General features: G+C 34.1%; 2 protein-coding genes and 1 long non-coding RNA gene across 3 annotated transcripts; all 3 read left to right on the top strand.

The window, feature by feature from the left end:
- Window positions 1-1,011: 1,011 nt before the first annotated feature.
- Window positions 1,012-6,312, top strand: LOC126709688 (uncharacterized). Its single transcript, XM_050410014.1, has 4 exons — window positions 1,012-1,557; window positions 4,609-4,837; window positions 5,536-5,660; window positions 5,859-6,312. The coding sequence occupies exons 1-4, from the start codon at window positions 1,231-1,233 to the stop codon at window positions 5,940-5,942; spliced, it is 765 nt and encodes a 254-aa protein (XP_050265971.1). The 5' UTR covers window positions 1,012-1,230; the 3' UTR covers window positions 5,943-6,312.
- A 4,188-nt stretch (window positions 6,313-10,500) lies between these two features.
- Window positions 10,501-12,481, top strand: LOC126709551 (uncharacterized). Its single transcript, XR_007649423.1, has 3 exons — window positions 10,501-10,670; window positions 10,786-10,973; window positions 12,267-12,481. It is a non-coding gene; the product is annotated as an uncharacterized LOC126709551 (long non-coding RNA).
- A 2,958-nt stretch (window positions 12,482-15,439) lies between these two features.
- LOC126709580 (40S ribosomal protein S29-like) lies at window positions 15,440-17,577 on the top strand. The gene is made up of 3 exons (XM_050409873.1): window positions 15,440-15,621; window positions 17,014-17,113; window positions 17,355-17,577. The coding sequence occupies exons 1-3, from the start codon at window positions 15,560-15,562 to the stop codon at window positions 17,361-17,363; spliced, it is 171 nt and encodes a 56-aa protein (XP_050265830.1). The 5' UTR covers window positions 15,440-15,559; the 3' UTR covers window positions 17,364-17,577.
- Window positions 17,578-20,759: the final 3,182 nt, after the last annotated feature.

Raw genomic sequence — 20,759 nt, 5'->3', positions numbered from 1 at the left:
TGGAAAATGAACAATTTTCCAGAAAACGTTAATGCTGAAACAAACAAAGCGTAAAATTACAAGATCCAAATACAATTACAAGTTATCCTACAAAACAACCATGTAGAATTTTCCTTTCTTATATTAGTAGTAGATCTCACCATGCATTTAACCAGTGGGGTGTACATTTATACAAGAGAAAATAATACATGAATATTGTACTTTTATTTAATTTTGTTTTAAACATGAATAAAGCTTCACCAAATGATATTACATGTTCAAGTTTATTTTATTTGATTGTCTAATAAGCTTGACTTATTCACAAGTTACTTGATTGATTTGTTATTTTTCCATCTATAGTAAAACCACAATTGAATTTTTTTACCTTCACAAATTTATGAATTTTCACAATGAATTAATGGTTTATGTTATCAATAAATTACAAATAATAATTTGATATCATATAAATCATTTTTTTAGAAAGGGGTATCATATGAATCTATATACAAACTTATATAATTAATTTTCAAGTATATATAAGTATATTTTTTGACAAGTACACATATAAAATATATATGAATTATGTTAAGGGGTGCTCTTAGAACATTTAATAATAGGTTATTTTAGAAAAATTTTAACACCACTTTTATAAGTAATATAAAAAGAGTATGAGTTAACTTTTTCTTATATAATATTATATATAGTTAAATAAATTATTGTGTTCGTAAGTACAAACATATTATTATTATTATGTTTGAGTTTAACCTTTATTTTATTTATTTATTTTTTTAAGCCTAAATTTGGGTTTGTGCTTGATTTTTTTTTTTTTTAAGCTTAAATTTGGGTTTGTGCTCGATTAACCCCATGCTGTGTTAATCGAGCTAAAAAAAAGCTCTAGACCTTAAGCTATATAAATTTCTAAAATATTAAATTCGTCAATGTATTGTAGTGCATTCATAAAAAAAAAAAAAAAAAAATGTCAATGTGTTGAAGTGCATTCATAAAAAAAAAAAAAATGTCAATGTGTTGAAGTGCATTCGACTACACAGCCACACGTGTTCCCGAAGTTTTTGTCTCATAGAGAGAGTGGGTATACTGAGTCACTGGCCATGAAATTGGAATGTGGAATTTGGAACTTGGAACTTGGCCACAGAATCGAATGGCAAGAAGATTGAAGAAATAGCAAAATCCAAGCACAAGCTAAAGGCTACAGCTTGATTCTTGAGTTCCCACTTCCTAGGCAGCCCATAAATGGGGAGTAATTTCTTAAGGAAGTACTACTACTGCCACCTCCAAACATACGAGACAAGGTTGTTGGTCACCCATGTTGGAAATTTCACTGCCCAAGCTAAATCCCTTGCAACCCATCAACAGTGGCGTGCTTATGCTCGATTTCGTCAGCTTAGCAAAACCAGAGTTCCCAACACCTTGTCTCCACCTTCACGTTCATTTTCATCGTCTTCCTCTTCAAAGTCTGGATTTCTGGGATGGTATTTGGGCAACCTTCAATCTCGCCCACTTATCACAAAATGCATCACATCTTCGCTTATTTATATAGCTTCAGACTTGACTTCTCAGGTATTTTTGCTTTTGTTTTTGTTTTGTTTTTGTTTTTTTTTTAAAAAAACTCCTAAGCTTGCTGTGTAGTAGAAAGTTACTTTTAGTTAATTAGCAAAATGTGTGTGTGTGTTTTGGTAATTATTGAAGTTCTATTATTGTCGTACCTATCTAATGGAATGACAAACTGATATTACAAAAGGGAATAGAGAAACTGCCTGAAACTATGAAACTGTTCAGTGCAATTGAATGTATCTTAGACCAAGCTAAATTGTTGTTTAATTAATGTGACAACCAGCTTAGTTAATTATAGAATCTATTTTTCAATTTACCCTTCAGGTAAGGAAAATATATTTAGAATTGTGAGGGACTTTACCAATATGGCAAAATTTATGGAATTGATGCCATCCTTTTTTCTTTTCTTTTATGGTTGAGAAAAAATATATTAAATTGATTGATCATGGAAATTTTTTTTGTACGAGAAGGGACATGTCAAGTACCCAAGTGGCACGGTTTCAAGCCATACATGCCAACCATCCATACCCTTAGCTTTCCTAGCCAATGCGTGGGCAATCGAATTGCCTTGTCTTCAAACATGAGAGAATCTATGCCATCACATTTTCCTAGCCATCTCTTTGGTATTCTCGATAGAGAGCTAGGCACATTTCTTCAATATTTAAAGCTGTTGTATGGGTCTTGGAATCACCTTCAAAGAGCACTTTGTCCAGTTGTATCTTCTTGACTAAACGAGTAGCTTTCCTTCCTGCCAATGCTTCCACTTCTTTAACCGTGTGAGGTAGAGGGCGTTTCTGGGCCAGAGCTGTGATTGGTTTGCCTTCATGGTCTCTAACTATCATCCTTATATCGACCTCCTTTGAGTCTTGGAAGATAGTGCCATCAAAGTTTACTTTGAGCTCGTTACTAACTGGTGGGATCCAGCTTGCCTCGTGCTCTTGCCTATTGCTAGGACCTTGCAAGATCTGTTGTTTTTTTTTTTAAAAACACTCCTCAAGCAGTTCAGTAGCTCGGGTTCGTACCAGGGTGAGAGTTTCTTTCTTCTCCTATGTCCGCTCCTTGTTTCTATAATAGCATAAGGACTAAGCCATCATGGTGAGCAGCTTTGATTGATCATCTTTTGATAGCCCTGTTACTCTCTCCATTACATCAGTAAAACTAGTGATGGTCATGCTTTTTGCATGTTCTGGACCACACCAAAATGGTGCTCTTTTATTACTTCTATCCTAACATTTGGAGTTGGCCTCATTTTCCATTCCCTGAATGGTGTCGGGAGAAGAGGATTGATTGGGTCAACTTCCTTCAGCCATTTATCTTGATTGAGTTCTTTAGAGGTTTCCTACCTTTTGGATTTAAGGTTGGTGATCTGGGGCCTTCAAAGCCTACTCATATAGCTTCATTCTTGGGGATGGCTCCTACCTTTCCATTGAACACTTATGCAGCATGTTCTGGCTGTATGAGGAATGTTGGAGCATGGAGCTACGTAGTCTATGCAGTTATCATCGATTTTAGTGGTAAGTAGTAACTAGTTATTAGTCTATGTGGACCATGTTTTTACCAATGTGTATAAATTTTGCTTGTGATTCTTTGTGGAGGGTATCTATCCTCATGTTTCTCAATGCTGCTTTGATGAGGAATAGTTCATTGGCAATATATTTTGGGTGCTAGAAGTTTCTTGATACATTATGTGAGCAGTTTTTCTTGTCTTGATGATGTTACAAAAGGGGGTTGTAAAAATGTTGGAATAATTTCAATGCTTGAATAGGAGAGTGCGGGTATAATGTTCATAGAGTTTCTTAGTTTTGTTTAGAATTTCTGGTGTATATAGGTGATATGGGCTTTTCATATGTTTTAAGTTTTTTCCATTTTAATCTATTCAGCTTATAGGTCAGAAGAAATACTGAAACTACTCCTTCAGTTTTTAGTTAGGTTAAAATTTGTGCTGCTGAGACTTTTCCTCATTTTGTATTAAGAAAAAAAGAGTCAAAGGTCAAAACCTTTTTTTGTTGTGGATGTTTCTAACTTTGCTTTAATACTAGATCCATGAACTTTCTTTCCTTTACCTAGGATTTAAAGGATTAACAAAGGAACAACTCCAAGTTCTAGCTTAAAATTTATTCACGATAAACTTGTCTTTGTAGGAGTATAATGACACACTTACATAAACTACTAGGACTAAATCTTAACTCTAATTGACCTGGGTCAAAGCTTTTTTTTTTTTTTTTTTTTTTTGTTGAGAAAACTAAGTATTTTAATACACACACAAGGGGATAGGGAAGAAGGTTTTAAAGAAACTATTAGTGGTGTATATCTAAAAGGGCCTAACTCTTGGATACACAGCACAGGCTTTAAATTTCTAGAAAATTAAATAAAACATAAAATAAAATATTTATAACCTAATTAACTAATAAAGTCCAATGGACCAACTGAAAAAGGATGTTCGATTTCTAAAATTAAACAAAACTATATTAAAATAAAATTGTCTTTACACTCCCTACATCAGTTTGCCATCACTTCCCATCTTTTATTGTCATCTATGTTTTTTTTATATCCTTTTTATTGCCCCCCAAAAAAATCCTTGAGATCTGATTAAAAAGTCAACCTTATGTAGTTAATGTTTGTACCAGAGTCTTGTATCAAATACCACTTCAATTATCTCCAATGGGCCAAAAATGAAACATGACAAGCCAGTGACTTGATCAACATTCTCTCAGAGTATGTGTTTGCCTTCAGTTACTGTTATTGTTGTGGCACTATTGGTAGCGTATGGGATGGTAGTGGGCAGCTTACTCAATTATTTTGTTCAAGTAACACTTTCAAAACCTTTTCTTTTATATCCTTTTTTGAAATAATTTAATTAGTTTATTTACTTACTGTTCTATATTGAGTTTCAAACCTTTCTTGTTGTCTTTCTTCTGATATATTTAGTTTTGATTCTGATTTTAAATTACTCCACTTTCTGCTATATATGTTTCTGTGGCCTATATTTTGTTTTTTTTTGTTTCCTGTTTTCCCTAGCTTGTTATGGTCAACTGATTTAAGAGACATTTTTTTTAGATGATTACGCTACCACCTTCTGGTTCTTTTGACACAACAAGGACATTCCGCATGGCTGCTTATGGGTTGGTAATCTTAGGGCCAAGTCAGCATTTTTGGTTTAATTCTCTCTCAAAGATTTTACCAAAACGGGATGTACTTACAACCTTGAAGAAAACTTCTATGGGGCAGACTATTTATGGACCGATTATCACTACCATTTTCTTCTCCTATAATGCAGGTTTGCAAGGTAAATAAAAAATTTCCTTTAATTACTATATTTGGACCTTATGCCAATACTAGTTATGACCGCCTCCAGGTAGGAGCAGTCCAGTTGGACTCCTCCCTATTTATGGTTTTGGGCTACCCCTGATTCTGGAATCTCCAATGTTTGGATGGAGGGAGATAGGGGGAAAGGAGCAGGTAAGGTGACTGGAATGTAAATTTTAGTAGATTGTAGCCACCTTCCCCTCAACTCTACTCTCCTCCCCATCCATTCCAAACATGCACTTAGAGTGGTTGGGCTATCAGCTGGTGGGCTCTGTTTTGCCAACACCAGCAGACCACCTTCTTCTTCTTTTTAAGTGGTCTGATAGCAGGCCTCTTCCTGAGATCAACGTTGGTTGATTAAGCCTCATAGGTTCTGTTCAGGCTGAACCAGCTGGCCAATCACTAGCATTGGCGTGCTTTCCTATTTTTAGCTTATTTAGTTGGTAAGTTTAGCATGCGGTCATCTTATTCATTTGGTGAGCCACAATGAGCTTCAGCTGTTTAAACTTTAAAGTTCAGCTCCCAACAATTGGACACACTGGTTTTAGTTGTGCCACATAGCACCAGCCACCAGCAAATGGCTTGTTCTTAGTACCTAGTTTTCTGATTTCGTTGTGCCGGCCATTCTGGTGATACGTTGATACTCTTAATGAGTTACCATCATGATGCCAAATGTAGGTGAAAATGGCCACGAAATTTTCGCAAGATTGAAGCGTGACCTGCTCCCAACATTCAAAAGTGGCGTTATGTTCTGGCCGATCTGCGATTTTGTTACATTCAAATTTATACCTGTTCATCTACAGGTATGTTTAGATCATCTCTTTCTCTCTCTCTCTCCCCCCCTTTTTTGGACAGAGGGATGATAGGGCCCCATTTCAAGAGTCTTTAGCAAGGAATATTATTTCAGTTATTCTGAGTTTAATTTATTTTAGTTAACAAACTTACTTCAGTGCTTATCATGAAACCTATTTTACTAACATTATTCTTATGTACGTTTGCAGCCATTGATGAACAGTTCATGTTCATATATATGGACCATTTATTTGACATACATGGCAAGCTTGAAGAAAGTGAGCACCACTTAATTTTGGGGTTTTGACTTATACTCTAATTATGTAGATTTGTACTCATTAACTGGAAATCATTTTTAAAAGGTTGGTAACCATTGCTGTTATTGTTTAAATGCTTTTAGCAGTAGGGAATTGCGTTTGGGTTATTTTTCAAACTTTTATATGCATAATTCTTTATATTGAGCCTTTTAGATGAACAAAATTGTGCCATATGTTATGAATTCTTCTATGATTACGGTTCATGTTCATACGTATGGACCATTTATTTGACATACATGGTGAGCTTGAAGAAAGTGAGCACCGCTTAGTTTTGGGTTTTGACTTACATATTCTAATTATGTAGATTTGTACTTGTTAACTGGAAACAATTTTTAAATGTTGGTAAGCATTGCTGTCATTGTTCAAATGCTTTTAGCAGTAGGGAATTGCGTTTGGATTATAGCTTGTTCAAACTTTTATATGCATAATTCTTTTTATTGAGCCTTTTAGGTGAACTAAATTGTGCCGTATGTTATGAAATCTTCTGTGTTATAATCATTCCTTATTTTGATAAGAAGGTAATGTGGATAAGGAATCTTGATTCTTTGAGCTGTGAATTCTGCCTTGCGCATGCTCTTTTCTTTTCATCTGGATTGTATCCAAATCGGCAATTTGTAACTTTTTGCTGTGAATGAATTTTAGTTGAAGAATTTGATAAAGAGAATGAGGAATTGAGTGACCTATACTATAAGTAGGGATGGCAAAAATGCTCACGGGTGTCTTTTTCTTTCCTCTCATCTATATTTCATCTGCGCGGAAGTCGTCATATTAGTTATTAGGGTTGGTAAAAATAAAATTCTTCCAACCCACTTCATCTAGCCATCTAATTCTTGCCCCGTGTGGGCTTTCTCTACCCTCAAAGAAGATATGACACTCATAGCCTTAAGCATTCACATCAAAAGTGCTAAAATTTTAGCTTTTAGCACCTTAAAAATCTATTTTATCTATTTTAATACTTCATTTTACAATATACTTCTACATCAAATCTTTTATTTTTACATATAACCCATTAATCCAATATGCCACTTATGCATTTAGTTGTGCTAAAAAAAAATTATTTTGGCACATTAAAGAGTTACTTTATCTATTTTAATATACTATTTTACAATTCACCTATGACATATTTCTTATCTTTAACACATCACTGTTAAAATAACCTAAAATAAGATAAACTTTTTATTAAAAAAAAAAAAAAAAAAGCTCAACCACACAAAGTTGAACACATGGTAAAAAAGAAAAAATAGATAAATTTCAACCACAAAATGAGAGACATGAGATATGAGAGGAGAGAGAAGGAAAAGAGAAAAAAAAAATTATAGAACACAGTATTATGCTAAATGCTAAAGGCCTGTTTGGTATAGGAGTTTGAGTAATGTTGTTTGTATTTTTTTGATATATATGTGGGTGAAAAAGTATGTGAAAATACGTGTAATATTGTTTAAAAACTGAAAACATGTGTTTTGAGTATGCTTACCGAACATGCCCTAATTTTTTATTTATTTTTTGATATTTGGAAGATCTAATGCAAGGGTGTTTTTGATGTTTAGTGTGCTAAATGCTTTTTAGCCTTGAGCGCTTGGTGCTAATGCTCTTAAAGTGGTCATTATTATGGTCTGTTACCAATTACCATCCTTTAACTACTACTACTAGGGTCACTTTAAAATGGTCCCTCTCTCATGGGCATAATCTTAAGCAGCTTGAGGGTGGAAAAGAGTAGACAAGAAATGCCGCCTTTATTTGAACTTCGAAGTGATCATCATAGCAATTATGGTCTTCCCCGATCTTATCAAAAAGAGTACAAAGTGTAAAAATTTCTGCCGTTTCAAATTTAAACATTATAACCGTTTTTTTCGATGCCTGTATGATTTTCTGCCGTTGATGGAGGAAGAAATGTTGGCCTTTTTGTGTGGTTGTGAATGGCACAAGTAACGTAACCATTTTATTTTTATTTAGTGGATCTGTTGCTAAGAAATGACGTAGTTTCAAAGTGTTCAGTGATGTAGATCCCACTATCCATGGGTGTTCCTAAAATAGGCCCAGTCAAATTCCAAACCAATTTCACAGAAGTATGGAACCACCATTTTGTGTAAAATTGGGTGTATCTACAAGATTTAGGGAATGAAAAAAAAAAATTATAAGCATAGATAACTTTCGCATCATAACTTTGGCCAAAATTGCAAAATTTCATATATGGCCGAAATTTTCAGCAAAATAGTACCGTTCTCACAAGAAAAAACAGTGGGCTAATCCCACGTTGGAAAATAAGTGTGAGTTAAAGAAGTTTAAAAAGAGTTAGGCCATTTGGATATATACTACTATTTAAGACTTTCTTCCCTCTTCTCGTGTGTATTAAAATACTTAGGTTATATTTGGTAACAGTTTTTATTTTCTATTTTTAAAAACTTGTTTTTGAGAATATAAAGAAACAAAAAACTTCTCGTATTTTTGAAATAAAAAGCATGTTTGGTTAGTTGAAATTAAAAAAATAAAATTTTGAAGAAAAAAAAAACTAAAATATGTTATTATTAGGATTTGAACTCTAATGCTAACTCTAGGGCTGTCCACACCCACCGTGACCCGCAAAACTCGTCCGATCTGGAGCTACCCAAACCGAAACCGTCCAACCCGAGGAGAGAGGTGGTCGGCGGCGGGTCTCGAAGGTTCAAAACTGATGCCGACGGGTTGGATGGCAAATCTCCTTCTCCAGAAACCGAGCCACCCGGTCTGACTAGCTAAAGGCCAGATCTACCTCCAATATGGCGAAAACATACTGATTTTCGCACAGATATCCTCATTTTCGCTCATATCTAGCTACGATTTACTGGGTTTCATTCAAATATGACACAAATCTGGTGAGTTTTTCTCAAATCCAACGAAAATCTAGTAATTTTTTGCTAAAATCTGGTGGGTTTTCCTCAAAACCGGCAAAGATATGGTGTTATTTTGCTTAGATCGAGTGGTTTTGCTCAAATCCGGTGAAGATCTGGCTAAAAAAAATGTAGTTATCACCGATTTGAACCTCTGGCAGCATATTTTCAACTTTGACCGACCCGACTGCCGACCAACTAGGTCCGATCTAACTTGACCTATGGGTTTTTGTGGTTGGCGGCGGGTCTTCTCATCGGAAACCCGATGTCATCGGGTCGGTTGCAGGTTGGGCATAAACCCGACTCGTGGACACTTTTAGCTAACTCATTAAATGAGACAAATTCATTAAATCAAATATGTGTTTTCTTTGACTTTTGAAAACCATAAACTGAAAACATGCAAAGGGCTGTTTTGCATGTTTCTTTCACAAATTGAGTTTTGAGAACATTTTTTGTTTTTTGTCAATTTTGAGTTGTCAAATAAGTTTTTTAGTTTAAAAAAAAATTTGTTTTTGAAAATAGAAAATAAGGAGAAAAAAAAAACAATTACCAAACATACCCTTAGTATTTAAAAATAAAATAAAATTATATAGGAGACTACAACCCTTTTGGAACCAGAGTCTTGTGTCAAACTTGATTCCATAGATATCAAGTTTCAAAAGGAAATTTATAAAAATTGAGTTTTGTGTAAAACTTTATTTCATAGATATCAAGTTCAAAAAGGAAATTACATGAATCGAGTTTTACATGACAATTTTTGTTGAGAAAAACACAACATGACATTTTTTCTGCATAAAACCCGATATTGTTGAAATCGTGCTCTACATGAAACTTAATTTTGTGAAAATACTCTGCTACATAATTTATGAATAGTGCAATTTTACTAAAATTTTTGAAAATATATGTTATTTGACCATTTTGGCCTCATAACCTTTACCACAATTTTAATGATAGTATATATATAAATGAATGAGAAAAAATAAACGGTATACGTGAAAGTGATGCTTTGCTACTCACTGTAGAAATTGTGACAAGAAGCATTTTTCTCTCTTATTTTTTGGGATAATGGTCCCGGAAGAATCGAATTTCAAATGCTTAGGTTCTTTGGGCCCCACAATGTCCTCTAAAATGGGCTAATCGAGGGGCCCATAACGTAGTCTTACGTAGACTTCCCATTCACCAGTTATCTGAGTGTAGGACCACGCATGCTATATCTATCTAACACGGCGGTCTGACCGACCCGTCCCCCTAAGTTACAGACACGTGGCTCGCATTGGTGGCACAAACAATCAGTGACATGGCCCAGTCATCATTCTTAATCTTTACCCTACTTTTTCTCTCTTCACGCTCCTAATAGCGCGTCCACACCACGCGAAATCATACGCGGCCAGTGTCGGCGACAAATCACCCATGAGCCCCACAACGTTATAATTGGGCGCGTCTAGTTCTAACTTCTAACTTCTAACGTCTAACGGTGTCCCCCCGCATAAACACTTGGCAAAAGACACGTGCGTGAGACCCACGAACCATAATATCTTCACGTGGCTGTACGGTATCATATTATCACAAACCAATCAGTAGCCCCCACGTGAGAATCAACACTTCGCTTTCGAACACGACATTGGATCCGAGACACGGGTAAAACTCGACACGTGGCGAGCGTGTCCCCGATATGATCGCGTCATCAAGGAGACGCGAGCCAACGATTAATACAGCAACGGAGTTTAGGAGTTCCCCACTAGGGTTGTGAGAGAGAGAGAGAGAGAGAGTGAAAAGTCTCTCCAAGCCTCCAAAGGCAGAGAGAAAAAAAAAAAAGAGCACCCAAGTGTGTGTCAAAGTTAGTTGCTCTACCACTTTACGATTTTAATGTTATTTTAATATTTCATTTTCGTACTGTTCTGGTTTTAACATATATGTGTGTGTGTGTGTTTTTTATTGTTCAACCTGTTCAGATATTTTGTTTGCTGAGTTTCTGAGGCTGAGATCTCTCTCTCTCTCCTGGGCTCGCAAAACTCGAAGAGAAAGCAGTGGAAAAATAAAGAGCTTGGTTGAATGAGTATGGAGTGGTGGGATAAGGTGAAGATTCCCATTCGACGTGTTTGGATCGGCGTTGCCACGCGTCTTGGGATTCGCAAAAGCGGTATGTAACTGTCTCTCCATGTTTCACGCACTCTCTCTTCTAGAATTTGGTCTTTTTTTTTCGGTTATTGCCGTTACAGTTTGGAGAGAAATATGTGAAATCAGATCGAGTGTTTTTTGTTTTCATTTTTTTAAAAATAATGGGTTTTCTTTCATATTAACAAGGTATTCTTGATGCGTTTGTACATAATTATTCCTGAATATTTACGATTCTTCTGTGCTGAGATTGTTTGTTTTTTGTCATCTGTGATTGGTTATTAGTTTTTGTCGGTGCATTATTTGTGTTAGTGTCTTGGTCATAGTCATTATCAATCATCTCCTAATTCGCCATTTTAAAACTTGATGATGAGCTTCACATAGGTAAAAAAATATTATGAGAATTGAAGGTGTCGGTGCAACGTAAGAGCACTATTCTTTTTTCTTTAAAAAAAAAAAAATCATTATTATTATATTTATATTTTAACTTTTAAAGTAAAATTTAACTTAATAGGCTTCTTATATACAAGCAATTAAGATTGCAGTATTATGGAATTGATCGTCATGGCATTTCTCAGAGAATGGTTACAATTTTGTGGATCATATTACGTTTTTTTGTTTAATAAGTAATATTGCGCTTGGATTCTACAAGAGATTGATTTTTTTTTTTTCCTTAAGATATATAGTTTAAACAAAATCTTAGAATTAATGTTTGTCCTTAGAAGCTTTGGCTCTGTTTTTGTTGGGTATTGGAGTGAAAAGGGAAGAATGTGAATTGGGAAAGATGGCCTAGGTAGAGTTTCTTTGGTATGTAATAGAAGAATATGATGAATTCTTTTAGATGGGGAATTGAGTTAATTCATTTTTGAAACCATGTTTATTGTTCAACACCTATTAACAAAATAAAATAGCTTTGGTGGATGCTAGTTTTATGGATAATGTAACTCTTGCTTAAAGACTTATTATGTGGTTTTTTAGTCCTATACTAAATCGTTGAACTTTGTTATGCAGCTGTTAATTTGAACTAACCCAGTGCTTAATCTATTCTAAATCAATATATTATTTCACCATGTTAATTTTCATAAAACCAGTTTTAAACTTCTAAACTTTTTTCTATTTCACTAGTGTAGTTCTGTTGGCTTGGCTAAGATGTATTAACACCCAGATCAGTCAGCAACAATATATGGAACAAGTCATTCTTTTACTACTAGCAATTGTTTTGATGTTTTAGTTGTTATCATTGTTCTGAAGCTTCATATCACCCTTATGTAATTTAAAAGTGTAGACTGATTGTGAGTGATCATGTTTGGAAAATAAGCAGGACTACTGAAGCTGAGACATGATGTGAGCACTTGTGAATATGAGGATGTGCGTGTGATGTGGGAGATGCTGAAAAGAAGTGAAACGGAGCAAGTCGTCCCTGAAAAGAGCAAGAAGAGATCCTTTTGGAATATCTTTGATTGGGCTAGGTGCACTCCATGTCTCTGCCGTGGTCTTTGATCATTCATATATGAAATCTTCTCAGCTCACAAACTCTGCTTGCTAGGTCTGCAAAGTATGGAAATCGATTTTGTCCCATCAAAAAATAAGAAGATGACAGAGCGCTTCATATATGACATGGTTTCTTCTCCTCTTAATAGGTCATCTATCTGTGGATATGTACTTCTTACCATTTCGACATGATCCATCTCTTCACTCCATGTTTATTCCCTGTGAAATAAACTATTATGTGTTTATAACACATAATATGTGTTTTATGTTTCATACATTAGTATGCACTGTTATATATTGTGCCTGCATGCTTATGAATAGTGCCGTCTTCTTTTTCTGCTTTGAACATCTCTTTTTGTTTCTTGGTTGTGGATGATAGTGCACATTCAGAAGAATTTTAGAGTGAAGATTTGACTGTGCTTCAGTTATGCAGAATTTCACAACTTAATTGTTATTAAATTATCACTATCTTAATTTTTAGGATCTTCTACTATCTTTCCATTAAAAAGAAATTGGGAATTTCATAACTTAATTGCTAAGATAGAATAAGATAATATGCTTGATTGTTGTTAGGTCATTTATAACTTTTTACTACTTTGCCTTAAAAAGGGTTTAGTGTCTATTTGATATCCGTAGTTTTTCAATAGCTTATTTATTTTTTGTTTTTGTTTTTTTTTTTAAATTTATGAAAGGAGCTTATTTGTTAAATATGAGACACAATATATATATATATATATATATATATATTTTAAGCTGAGGCCAAAAACAAAATGTTTTTGCGAAATATACACTAGCCTTTGGACTCAAATTTGAAATGGGACTTGAGCCCATTACACACATCCATACTTGCTAGTGGTGATGACTGATGACTAGTAATGTGCCTTAAAGGCACGCACAAACATAATTATTCACAATAAAGGATTAACACTAAACTTGTCTGATAATTATGATTCCTTCATGCGAAAGATGGGTGAACTTAGAAATAGATGATTTAAGGAGAGAAAGAGAGCTATACTCGTGCTGCCAAAACACAAAGCAAACCTTCTCTTACAACATCTGTTATATATAATAAACTGATTTTGGGCTGAGGGAATAAATGTGGCAATTTGATTGTTGTTAGGATCTTGATTAATGTGTTCACTTGTCATGCCTATATAGAGGCGTAAGAGGACATCTAAAATCTGTTTCTAGGTAGAGCAATGGGTTCTTGCGATGTTGCAATAATATGGTTTTAATGTTGATTTGGGTAAGCTAGTAAAAAACTAAAAAAACTACCCTTTGTAGTTTGCTTTTCTAAAAGGATTGGTCCCTCCTAAAACTTCTAATTTTAAGGAATCAACTTAATAATCATGGAATGGTAACAAACAAGCTTTTAATGGCTAAAGCCAATTTGAATGAGAATTATGATAATAAAACAGATTTTGAAGATGGGTTTAGCATGTGTTATTAGCTTGCATGTGAGCTTACTCATGGGCTAATGGGTTTTGTAAATGTTGCAAACCCATTATGTGAACCGAATTCAGATCCTTTAGATTTCCTAGGGTACTCTAACAATAGATTTCCTTAAATCCTAACCACTTTTTTATAATTTAAAGGTCTAGATTTTGCCATGTCAGCATTTCACTAACAGTACTCTTAAAATAATAAAATAATATTGCAAACAAAACAATTAAAATTATTGTTAGTAGAATGACGACATAGCAAAATCCAAACCATTAAATCATTAAAGAATTGTTAAGATTTAATAAAATCTATTTGGTAGAGTACTCTAAGAAATCTAAAGGATTTGAATTCTATGTGAACCACGTTTTGGGCACATGTGTAAACTCATAATAGAATCTCCTTGCCCTCCTAACCATACCTTTTAATTTTTTTTAATAATAATTTCCCTAATGTTTTTCCATATGTGCTTAGGCCCATGGATGTGGGGGAAAAATAAGGAGTCTGACAATACTTAGGCTTGTTACCTAATTCATATAGGTTTGGTAAAAAATGGGCCTTAACAATAGCAAAAGGAAGTTGTGATAAACAATAATGATGACATGGTTGGCTATCATTAATGAATGGCCTTCTTTCAGGTTCCTAAAATTATTCACATTTATTTTATACATTTTTATTATGAATTACATATTAATCTTTTCTAAAATTAAAATATATTATACATCTAACCCCTTCAAGATAATAAAAGAAAAATTTTCAAAAAAAAAATAAATTTGATTGATTTACACACAAGGTAAAGAAAAGGAAAAAAAAAAAAAAAAAAAAGAAAGAAAGAAAGAAAATTTTCCCAACATATTATTGTTGGATCATTGAATTCAACATTTTCTATCTTTGTTTTAAAATTTTGTTCTCCCTCACAAGAAACAAAATGTTTCATAAGAGTTAGTTTAATGTATAAATTAGAATTATTATAACCAAAAACAAATTTGAGTAAAAGTTAGAAAAAATAACCAAAAATTTAACCTAATTGTTTTTATGTAAATATTAAAAATGAAATATTTTGTTAGGAAAGTCATACACACACATAATTCAATAATTGAAAAAATGAGGATTTGAACTTTAGACGTTTCTGTTGGAAACACCAAAAGATGTCAATTGAGATAAGTTGAGCTACAAAATTATTGATTAAGCAAGTTATAGTATGAGAGTACATCACCCAGGTTCGGGTCCATAAGTAGTGACAATTGCTCTATAAAGACTCGTTTTCGCTACGGCTCCGATGGGTTCCCTTAACCAAGCCACTGCCAATGAGTTGCCGGCTTCTTTAATATGTTTAGTGAGTCTAATTTAATTTTTTTTTTTTTTTAAGAACTTTATATTTTGGGGCAAGATTGGGCCTTCTCAGGAAAAAAAAAAAGGGTTTCAAATTCAATATGAGAATGAAGGTAAAACTTTTGTTGCAAAAGTGACAAAACGACGCTGCGTTTCATTTAGCCTACAGAGCTACGAAACGTTGCGGTTTGGCCTAGCCCACCCATTACAGCAACGACCACGACCAGCTTGACATATAAAATCCCTAGGGTTTTCGGTTCCTAATTCATTTTCTTTGCAAAGCGAGTTAAAAAGGTCCCAAAGCGGCGCACTGAGAGTTTTGAGCTTCTCGGAGAAAAAAAAAAAAAAATGGGGCATTCAAATGTGTGGAGCTCGCATCCTAAAAGCTACGGTCCTGGTTCTCGTACTTGGTATGTATTTCTTTTCTCTCTCTCTCTGTGGAGCTTTAAATTATTCATCGGTTCGATTTGGATTTGAATCGAAATAATAGATTTGTCATCTAAGAAATTTGCCCTCCTAGTACGCTTGAGCTTATTAATCAGATTAATAAAAAAAAAACTGGGTATTATAGTTCAGACTCATTGTCTTTTTGCTGTCAAAAGTTGTTTGTATGGGCTTATGATGATTGTTGCAAGATGTTTGTATCTATGATTAGAACTTATGGTTCGTGGATGAAACTAGACATGGGGTTTGAAATTTGGAGAGAGCTTATGCTTTCGAAAAAAATAGAGTATATGGAATGTAGATGAAGGGGTTGTGAGACTTTATGGTCTAACAATACCAACGAGCGAGAGTGCTTTTAATATCTTGGACATTAATCCATAGGATAGAGAGATTGAAGATAATATGAATAGTAGGATTCTAGTATAGTGGGTGAAGACTTGAAATGTAGAAACGCGATCAGGATATAAAGTTGAAAGGGAAAAAAATTTATAAGATTGATGTAAGATCTAATATACTATTTGGTGTTGTATTTTGGTCTGTTAAGAAGAAGTAACAAGTTTATAAAATGATTTTAACTGAAATGAGAATGTAAAGATAAACGTAAATACGGATTCAAAATGGGGAAATCCATTGGGGCGATCCCTATTGATGAAAAGATGGGGGAGAGTGGTTTAAGATAGTTTGTTCATGTTCAGAGGAGAGCGATTAATGCATCAGTGAAGAAGTGTGAGTGGATTTAAGTCGAGGGAATGAAAAAAAAATGGTAGAAGACCTATAATGACATTAGTAAAAGTGGAAAAAAGGGAGATGTCAATTAAGAGATATTAGAGAGTATAACTTTCAATAGAATAGAATGGTGGAAAAGAATGCATGTAGTTGATCTTGATTAGTCTCTGGAGGATCCTTAACCAACTGCAAAATTTTAGGACTAAAGATTGGTTCTTGTTGTTGTAACCTGTGATATTGAGTTTATTGTTATGTTTTCATCATTCCCTTGTCTGTGTAGTGCATGAAGTACTTTAATTGTTGATGAGGATCCGGTGCTATATGATAATATGAAGATGTCTCTGTTGATGAGGATCCATTGTCCACCCCAAAGTTTTGGGCTAAGTTTTTGTTGTTGTTGGTTGGTTGGAGTGATCATCTTGTTAGTGCAGCATGTTTTCTGTCATTTATTTGTTGTTTTATTTTCTCTGTGGATTACCCCAACTAATTGGTTACAATTCTTTTGAATTATTTCTGAATTCTTGCTTGTCTGTTTAAAAGGATTTTATTAGTTATGTTAAGAAAATACTTTGTTTTATGGTGATGTGTTGGTGCTAATGATATTGATTTGTGGGAACTTTGTTACTGTGCAGCCGAGTTTGTGGTAACCCTCATGGGTTGATCCGGAAGTATGGACTGATGTGCTGCAGGCAGTGCTTCCGTAGCAATGCCAAGGAGATTGGTTTTATCAAGGTAGCCATCATTTTTTCAGTTTTATCTTTAATTCTTCATGTGCTAACCTTTGGAAATGGCAGGCAGAAATATGACCAACTTTAAAAAAATAAAAATAAAGGGGAGAATACTTTGGATATAATTGCTTCCACTTCTCCCATTCTACCCTAATTTCATAAACCGATATTTCTTTAGCAATATTTTGTTTCTTTGTATGTTTGTTTATGTGTTTACTTATCTATTTCCTATTTTCCTCTTTCAGTACCGTTAAAGGGCGGGAGGATCTAATCTACATTGACAATGTTTTCGTCCAAAGAATATGGTGGCTGCTTGGCTTGCTGAGTTCCCCCATTTTTAATTTTGTTTTCATGCTTGAACTAGAAGTTGTGATTTTCCTTTTAATTTTTGTTCATGACGAAGGCTATGTAATGGTGACGTTGTTGGACCTCTTATTTTTCTACTTTGCATTATAGTTTTTATATACATATGAATGAGCCATAGCAATGACAACTCTCACATCTGCGACAAGGCCAATTCCATTGTCCGGCAAAATGTACCGTAGTCTGATGCAAATAGATGTTCTTTACCGGTTTGTTTCCATTAGTTTTGTAAAAAAATAATATCTTGAACTTCATGTTCAAAACTCCTAGCAACAGGAACAAGACTGCAACAAAATCAAACAAAAAAAATCTCACAATAAATCTTGCAATAGGAACTGATCTTATTTTTGTGTGTTTTATACCCATAAAAAAATCTCAAATTTAAAAGCCCAAGTGAAAGCCCACCAAAAAAAATCCAAGTGCGATGATCCGCATCTCATTCTAGCTTTCAAATTCCCCTACATCCAGTAATCATATTTGGACCCCAATATTCCCACTCCAACAATTTTGATTCAAACACAACGAAATATATCATCCTGATAAAAACAACTTAGACCCCAGTTTAATACTCTCAATTACATGAATAAGATTTAATGTACTGAATTAGTTAAAACAAGCCTTCGTACGGAAAATGCTTGGGTGATAACCTGGACATAGGCAAACCAAGCTTAGAGTTGCGAGTTTTCCCAATCCCAGTTGAATTTAGGGGTGGCAATTTTTATCCATATCCATGAACCCACCCATTACCTACCTTATTTGGATAAGTCTTAACCCAACCCATTTGAATATTTGGGTTAAATGGGTAAAGAGCCATTTGGTTATTTAATTAGATGGGTCTAAATGGATAATCCCACTAATACCCACTAAACCCATCTAAAATTTAAATAAACAACATAAAATCTAAATTTCTAGAAAATGACTAAAATACCCCTGAAACTTAAAAAATGACCAAAATACTACCAAAACCTAAAACCCAAAAAATGACCAAAATACCCCTGAAACCTAAAAAATAACCAAAATACCCCCAAAACTTAAAAATTACCAAAATACCCCTAAAACCAAGAAAATGACCAAAATATCCCTGAAACCCAAAAAATGACCAAAATACCCCCAAAACCTAAAAATTACCAAAATATCCCCAAAATCCAAAAAATGACCAAAATACCTCTGAAACCCAAAAAATAACCAAAATACCCCTAAAACCTAAAAATTACTAAAATACCACCAAAACTCAAAAAATGACCAAAATACCCCCGAAACCTAAAAATGACCAAAATACCTCCAAAACCCAAAAAATAACCGAAATACCCCTAAAACCCAGAAAATGACCAAAATACTCCCAAAACCCAAAAAATGACCAAAATACATCTGAAACCCAAAAAAATGACCAAAATACCCCTAAAACCTAAAAATGACCAAAATACCTCCAAAACCCAAAAAATGACAAAAATACCCTCAAAACCCAAAAAATGACCAAAATTCCCCCAAAACCCAAAAAATGACCAAAATACCCCCAAAACCCACAAAATGACCAAAATACTTCCAAAATCTCTAAAATGAGCAAAATACCAACCAAAACCTCTCAAATGTCCAAAATAGCCCCAAAACCCAAAAACTAACCAAAATACCCTCAAAACCCAAAAAATGACCAAAATACCCCCCCCAAAACCCACAAAATGAGAAAAATACCTCCAAAACCTCTAAAATGAGCAAAATACCCCCCCCCCCCCAAACCTCTAAAATGTCCAAAATATCCCTAAAACCCAAAAATTACCAAAATACCCTAAAAACCAAAAAAATGATCAAAATGCTTCCTAAACCTAACAAATGACCAAATTACCCCCTAAACCTTAAAAATGACCGAAATACCTTTGAAACCTTAAAATTACCAAAAATATCCTCGAAACCTAAAAAATGACCAATATACCTCTGAAACCTATAAAATGATTAAAATAGCCCAAGACCTAAAAAATGACTAAAATAACCCCAAAACCTAAAACAATGACCAAAATACCCCAAAAACCTAAAAAAATGACTAAAATACCCCCAAAACCTAACAATTACCAAAATACACCCTAAACCTAAAAAATTACCAAAACACTCCCTAAACCTAAAAAATTACCAAAATACTCCATGAACCTAAAAAATGACCGAAATACCTCTAAAACTTAAAAAATAACTGAAATACCCCAGAAACCTAAAAAAATTATGAAAATACCCTGAAACCTAAAAAATGATCGAAATACCCCCAAAACCCTAAAAAAAATGACCAAAATAACCCCAAAACCTAAAAAAATTATCGATAAAAACCTCTGAAACCCAAATTATGACCAAAATGCCCCTAAACATGTAAGATGACCAAAATACACCAGAAACATTTAAAATTACCGAAATAGAGGTTTCAGGGTATTTTGGATGTTTCAAGGATATTTTTGACAAATTAAAGGTTCTAAGAGTCTTTCATTCATTTTATAGGTTTCGAGGGAATTTCGGTAATTTTTTAGGTTTCGGGGTTATTTTGATCATCTTTTAGATTCTAAGGGTATTTTAGCCATTTTTTAGGTTACGGGGGCATTTCTGTCATCTTTTAGTTTTAGGGTTATTTCGGTAAATTTCTGGGGTTCAGAAGTATTTTGGTTATTTTTAGGTTTTGGGGTATTTCGGTAATTTTTTAGGTTTCGGTGGTATTTTGGTCATTTTTAGGTTTCGAGGGTATTTCGATCATTTTTGGGGTTTCAAGGGTATTTGGTATTTTTTGAGTTTCGGGGGTATTTTGGTATTTTTTTTGAGGTTTTAGGGGTATTTTGGTCATTTTTATGTTTTGGGGGTATTTTGGTAATTTTTTGGGTTTCAAGGGTATTTTGGTGATTTTTAGGTTTTGGGGGTATTTTGGTCAGTTTTTGGGTTTTGGGGGTATTTTGGTAATTTTTTAGGTTTCAGGGTATTTTAGTCATTTTTTGGGTTTTAGGGGTATTTTGGCCATTTTTTGGGTTTCGGGGGTATTTTGGCCATTTTTTGGGTTTCGGGGTATTTTGGTCATTTTTTCGGTTTTGGAAGTATTTTGGTCATTTTTAGGTTTCGGGGATATTTTGGTAATTTTTTGGGTTTTAGGGGTATTTTGGTAATTTTTAGGTTTTGGGGGTATTTTGGTCATTTTTTTGGGTTTTAGGGGTACTTTGGTCATTTTTTGGGTTTCGAAGGTATTTTGGTTATTTTTGGGTTTTGAGGGTATTTTGGTCGTTTTTTGGGTTTGGGGGTATTTTGGTCATTTTCAGGTTTTGGAGGTA

The sequence above is a fragment of the Quercus robur genome, chromosome 12 (genome assembly GCF_932294415.1).
Source record: "Quercus robur chromosome 12, dhQueRobu3.1, whole genome shotgun sequence".
In the NCBI taxonomy this organism is placed as follows: domain Eukaryota; kingdom Viridiplantae; phylum Streptophyta; class Magnoliopsida; order Fagales; family Fagaceae; genus Quercus; species Quercus robur.
Note: the sequence above shows the minus strand (reverse complement) of the source record. Positions and strands in the feature narration are given on the sequence as shown.